The sequence below is a fragment of the Camelina sativa genome, chromosome 3 (assembly GCF_000633955.1).
Source record: "Camelina sativa cultivar DH55 chromosome 3, Cs, whole genome shotgun sequence".
Lineage (NCBI taxonomy): Eukaryota > Viridiplantae > Streptophyta > Magnoliopsida > Brassicales > Brassicaceae > Camelina > Camelina sativa.
The window spans coordinates 10067299-10073298 of record NC_025687.1 but is presented as its reverse complement, the minus strand read 5'-3'; the positions used below and the strand labels follow the sequence as shown (position 1 = coordinate 10073298).

Genomic DNA, 6000 nt, shown 5'->3' with positions numbered 1-6000 from the left:
AGAAATCACTGAATCAAAAATTAAGCAGCACTAATCAGTCGCGTACCACCTTAATTTATTTGTAATCATAATTTCTCCTTCTAGGTAGACAGGTTAATGTCACACTTGCTCATTGTCACTGTCACTGCATTCATTTACAAATACACTAATAATAACAACTATGGAAATGCTAAGAAAACAATTAAAAGTTGTATTTTAAATTTCAAATTTTTTTTTGTGGGACGGTAATTCGGATTTTCCACCATACTATTGTCATCTTGATTTTTCCAAAATAATTTCTTGCATGATACGTAATCATATCAACTCTGCAATGTGTCTTCTTTTGTATGTCAATGTTCGGACAGTCAACATTACAATTATTTGATATTCTACGTTGTTTCGAAAAATTCAAAATAAAAGCATAATTGAGGCCTTAAATAAATAATTGACAGAAATTATATTTTACAAGAAATTTCTTTCTCTTTTTTTTTTTTTGGACCAGCTAAAACTATTTCTCTTTACCTCTTTTGATTTTAGAAAGCTGAGAAAATTATGATTTTTGATGTTAAATTTTTGCATTTTGAAACTGATGTGGAATAGATTCGAGAGGCAGATGGTCTATGCATACTAGCAGTTTATGGACCTTCACACAGTCAATAAGAAAACGATACATTCTCTCACTGTTCTATTCTCTTATTTACGAAATTAAGACATAAATAAGAAGACATAAATAAGACCATAAGAGAATATATATTTATGAGAGCATTTACAACAACAACAACAAAACAAGCATTGGAAAACCAAAAGAAAAAACATTTACAAGAGCTTTTTTGATAACCTTTTCTGTTATGTTCTTGAATTTAAGCATAAGATATCAATTTTATTTTGTTAACTCTTCTGTAAAAGTTGAAAAATGGTAGAGAATTATAAGAAAATGGTAGAGACTAAATAGTACACTAAATTTGGTTTAAGAAAAAAAAATGAAAAAGAATGGAGGGGAAAGTCTCTTTACGAAACCGAGGTTTTTGAGTTGTCCGACGCTTCCCATAGATTTCATGGTCCCCTTGCTCCACTGCCACTGCTCATTTCTCTCGCACCATCCTTCTTATTATATACACTAATAATACACATTCTTCATCATATCATTTACATTTTTTTATACATATATAAACCTACACGTAATGGTGTTTTTATTGTGCTTCTTTCACAAAAACTATTGGTGTTTATTTGCGGATTAGCTCATTCGGTTTAGATCATCTCGATGCAGATTTTTTATTTTCCAAGTTCTTCTAGCACACGGGTTTTACTAGTCTTTGTGGCTTGACCGAACGAGTGTGACCACGTGAATTCTAATCCTTATCTTTGATAACACTTTACCAAAATTCTTTGTTTTAGGATGAATTTACTAGAATAAAATCTGACCAAATAATAAGAAAATATACTACTAATGGACATTCAATATTGGTAACAGAAATAAAGCAAAGTATACGTCTTAGCTTACAAGATATATTTTAACTTTTGCATTTTAATTTTATTTTTCTTCTCTCCCTGTTGCATTTATTATATCTTCAACTTACATATCAACTCAATTTATTGTTTAAATAGAGTACATAACATTCCTTTTGAGATATCCGCCGTTAAATGGGTCCGAAATGCCACTTTGAAGTTTACGATTTTTAAAATTAATTAGGATTGCATTATAATAGTTCCCAACGAATCTATCGTCGTACTATATATATAAATCAATCTCGATCAACTATGTCACTAGTGCGGCATCTATATGAATAATTTTCGACAAATACAATTTAAGTTGTTGACTATATTAATATACTAATCACTAAGTAATGTTTAATCAATTAATAGTTACATTGAAGGAGTTAATATTTCGTTAAATGAAAAATAATAATAAATGGTTGATATATATACCTTATAGGACTGATGATGGCTTGTAAACATCACAGAGACCTATGTCCTAAAAAGAATTTTGAGTATGTGCATCGACCTAAAAGGATACATACAAAGAATCTCATCATTTCCATTTATTATTTTTTGGCAAATGTTGCAAATTGTAGAAAAAGGTGGCATAAACCAAAATATGAATTGGGTAAATAGAAAATAATACTATTAAGTGTTAAATCATTTTCTTATTTTTATTTTCTCGGAAAAAAAAACCCCACGAAATCAGTAGCTCGAGGGAGGAAAAGAGGGAAGAAGCACCTAAAAAAAGTGAACACTAAAAATAAAACTCAACATACATATATACAAATGAGAACACAGAAAATAAATAAATTTAAACCCCACTCAAAACCCTAAACGTTCAATGGCTCCTTGTTTCTTATTTTATTGAATGTTTTAGCAAAGAAAAGGAACCAAATTGTACGTTAATAATTTATTAGTATGTTTTAGGTTGATAGTTGGAATATTTCAATATTTAAATTTTACCATAAATAAATGTCAATGTATATTACCTTTTCAAAAGATCTATCGGAATTTTACCACCAAATAAAGACCTAGAAGAATCTTATCTTCGGCTCCCCTATCTTTTGTTTCAATGCATAAACTTACAAAGAAGGCAAAAAAATCAAACTGTAGGCTTTATCTACAAAGGTATAAAACGTTACACACATTGAATGTCATACGTCTTGATATGGTTTAACATCAAGAGTTTTGTAATCAAACCTAGATAGTAAAATTATGAAGATGGGATTAGATACCCTGAACGAAAATTCTAAACTTAATAAATCATATATACTACCAAATACAAGGTATTGGGGCTCATGATTGTTAAATTTTTGTTTTCTTTTTTATATTCTTCTGTTTATATCGAACAACTAGAGATTTTATTCAGACGAAGCATCAATTTCTCCAAAGACCAAAAAAAAGGGAAGATAGCTCATGAGTATCTTCTACAAAAAGAAACAAACTCATTACAATTTTTAATTTTCATATATCTTCAAGTGTAATAAGACCCACAAATGAAGATAGATATCCAATATGTATTATTTTCTTCCATAATTTCTTTATTTTCTTGTAGTACTATAACCCATTTTAAAAAGAAATAAAGAAAATTATGGAAAACAAAAAAAAATATATACAAAAATAGACAAAATTACCAATCATCTTTCCTCCTCAGTAGGAAACATCCATCATTGTACCCAACAATCCCTTTCATCCATTAGAATCAAAAACCTCAACTTCTTTCTTCTTCTTCTTCTTCATCTACACATACATACATACGATGACATTTACGTACATGAATACATAGATACACCATCCCAATCTCTATATAACCTTTTTATTCTCCTCTTCTCTTTTTCCCTCTCCCCCAATTTCCTCACTTCTCTCTCTCTCTCTCTTAATATCTTCTCATTGATCATCGACCAACCAAAACCCAAAACATAAAAAAAAAAATCAGATCTTTGAAAGCTTTCTTCTTTGTTAAATATATAACTCATCAAAAATGGATCCGTCCTCTGCAAACTCAGTGAACGGATTCTACTCATTTCTAAACAGATCAATGGAAGATCTCGAAAGAGTTTACCTTTCGAACAACTTCATGTCCGTACACTTCTTACAGAGAGCTCTCTGTCTTCTCCGAACCTCTCACTCACATCTCACTCTCTTGGTTCAGAAACTTCAGCTTCCCGTCGGTGACAAATGGCTCGATGAGTATATGGACGAAAGCTCCAAACTTTGGGAAGCTTGTCTCGTCATCAAATCCGCCGTCTCCTCTGTCGAAAACTTCTCTTCCGCCGGGATTTCAATCGCTTCCACACTCGATGGTCATCACCACCACCTTCGTCTCTCACCTCAGCTTTCTCGTCAGGTGGGTGATCGTAAAAATCGAATCTTTTTCTTATAAAGTTTGAATCTTTTTAGTGTTTTTTGGATCAAAGTTTTAGTTTTTTTGTTGTCTGCTTGTTAATGGTGGTTTAGGTGATAAGGGCAATATCAGGATGTAGGAGAGAAGCGATTGGGATAGAGGAAGTAAACAGAGCATTAATGGAGAACCGAGTTCAAAGGTTTCCGTTTTGGTCGGAGCAAACGTCGGCGACGGCGATAGAATCGTCGACGAAGCTACAAAACGGATTCAGCGGTTTCCGAGGCGTGCTTTACGCGACGAGGAGCATGAGTTCGCTTCTCCTCATGGTATTAATGAACGGTCTCGTCTACTGTTTCCCTGGAGACGCAACAACGCAGACACAGACGCAGATAATAACGCAGAGTCAAGCCGGAGGTTTCGCCGGAGCGATGGGGAGGTTGCAGCAGAGAGTGGCGGCTGAGGTCGGGAGGATGGGGATGAGGAAAGGGATACTGATGCATGAGTACCGACGGAGCAAAGCTGCGTTGGAGGAGCTTAAAGCGGAGCTGGAGCGGCGGTTCTGCGGCGTAGGAGAGAGGGAGGAAGGGGAGGAGGAAGAGAGGGAGCTGAGAGAGAGAGTGGAGAATCTGAAAGGGTATTTTAGTAATTTAAGGAATGGTACAGAGAGTATAGTGGCCCAAATCGATGATTTCTTTGATGAAATTGTTGAAGGAAGAAAAAAGCTTTTGGATTTCTGCAGCCATAGATGAATCCCTCTCTCTATCTCTCAAAAGCTGACATTTTGGTTTTTTTATTTTTTCAGTTTACAAAAAAAAAAAAAAAATGAAAAAAAAAATGTGTAGGCTTTTAGATGAATCAGTTGGTAGGGAGTTGTTGTAACTTTTTATTTTATTTTTATCTTTGTTGTTATGAAAAAAAAAAGTGGAATTTGAGAATTTTGTCATTCTTGCTCCATTTTAGTATTTTGATGTTTATATATGTAATTCTAGAAATGGAGTGATTCTCTGAATCATATCTAAAGTATATGTCTGCTTTTTCAGTTTTTGGTAGTTCCCTGCCGTTGCAAGATGTTGTGTTCTTCTGGAAGGTTTCAAAACATGGAGGAGTTGGTATATGTGTGTTTGGACTTGGAAATTTTTTTTTATATAAACATTAGATTTACATTAGTTGGGGAATGTATATTTCTGTTGTTCAAAAGAAATAAAAAAAAGGGGAATGTATATTTCTTTTGTCGGTATAGTCTATAGATAACAAGACCGAACCTAAAATAAGCGAAATGACAATACTCAAGTGAAAGTTTACTAAAATGAATTGATCATCCACCTTCAGTAATAGCACACTCTATGGGGTAACTTGTGACCTATTACTATATCATTAGACTAGCACAAGTTAAATAAAGAAAAAAGCAATTGGTCAAAATGGGGTGCTTGTTGTCTCCTTGAGATAGTTGGAGAAGGAAAGGTAAATTGAAAATAGCCAATGATAAAAAATTGGATTTGATTTGATTCACATAGGAGGAGGTCAAGAGAGATTGTTAATTTTGAATTTGTGGTGTTAATCCAATACTAATGATGAAAATGGATCCTTTGTAAAGCAGATTTGTCTTTTGGCACTCTCATCTAAATATATATGCTTTGGGCACACCATTTGGTGGCTTTTGTGTCAATAATTATGATTATTACCAATTTCACACCCTAAATCCCATCACCACTCACTGTTTTAAAGCACTCCTTGTTTTACTTCTTTAAGTTTCTTATACTACTTAAATATTTTAATCTTTTTTTTTTTTGCTTTACACACAATTCACTCATCTTTGCTTTTCTTTCTCCTTTTTCTAAACCCAAAAAGAACATCTTCGACAAACTATTCTTTTTTTTTTTTTTGGTTCTTTGTAATCAATCTATCAGTAAAATATCAACCCTCAAAAAATCACTTGGTATATGTGTAATCAAAGTACCAAAAGTGCCAATTCCCATTACTATTAGCTCTCTTGATTCTTGATTTCCAATAGAGAAAAGAAAAGTTAAAAGGCACTAGAGAACAATCATGTCTCAGTCTAAACATTGTAGTAGTAGCATTTATTTTATCAAAATCTGCTAAATGAGTACAAATCAATTCATTTAAAGCCACTTATGGCCGGAAATAATTTTTCAACCCTGGATCTTACTCTCCCTTAATAACAATCATTCCAAAAAATC

At 32.9% G+C, this 6000-nt stretch overlaps 1 protein-coding gene across 1 annotated transcript; it reads left to right on the top strand.

The window, feature by feature from the left end:
• LOC104776321 lies at nt 3285-4851 on the top strand. Its single transcript, XM_010500361.1, has 2 exons — nt 3285-3805; nt 3916-4851. Exons 1-2 carry the CDS (start codon nt 3440-3442, stop codon nt 4549-4551), a joined length of 1002 nt encoding a protein of 333 aa, XP_010498663.1. The 5' UTR covers nt 3285-3439; the 3' UTR covers nt 4552-4851.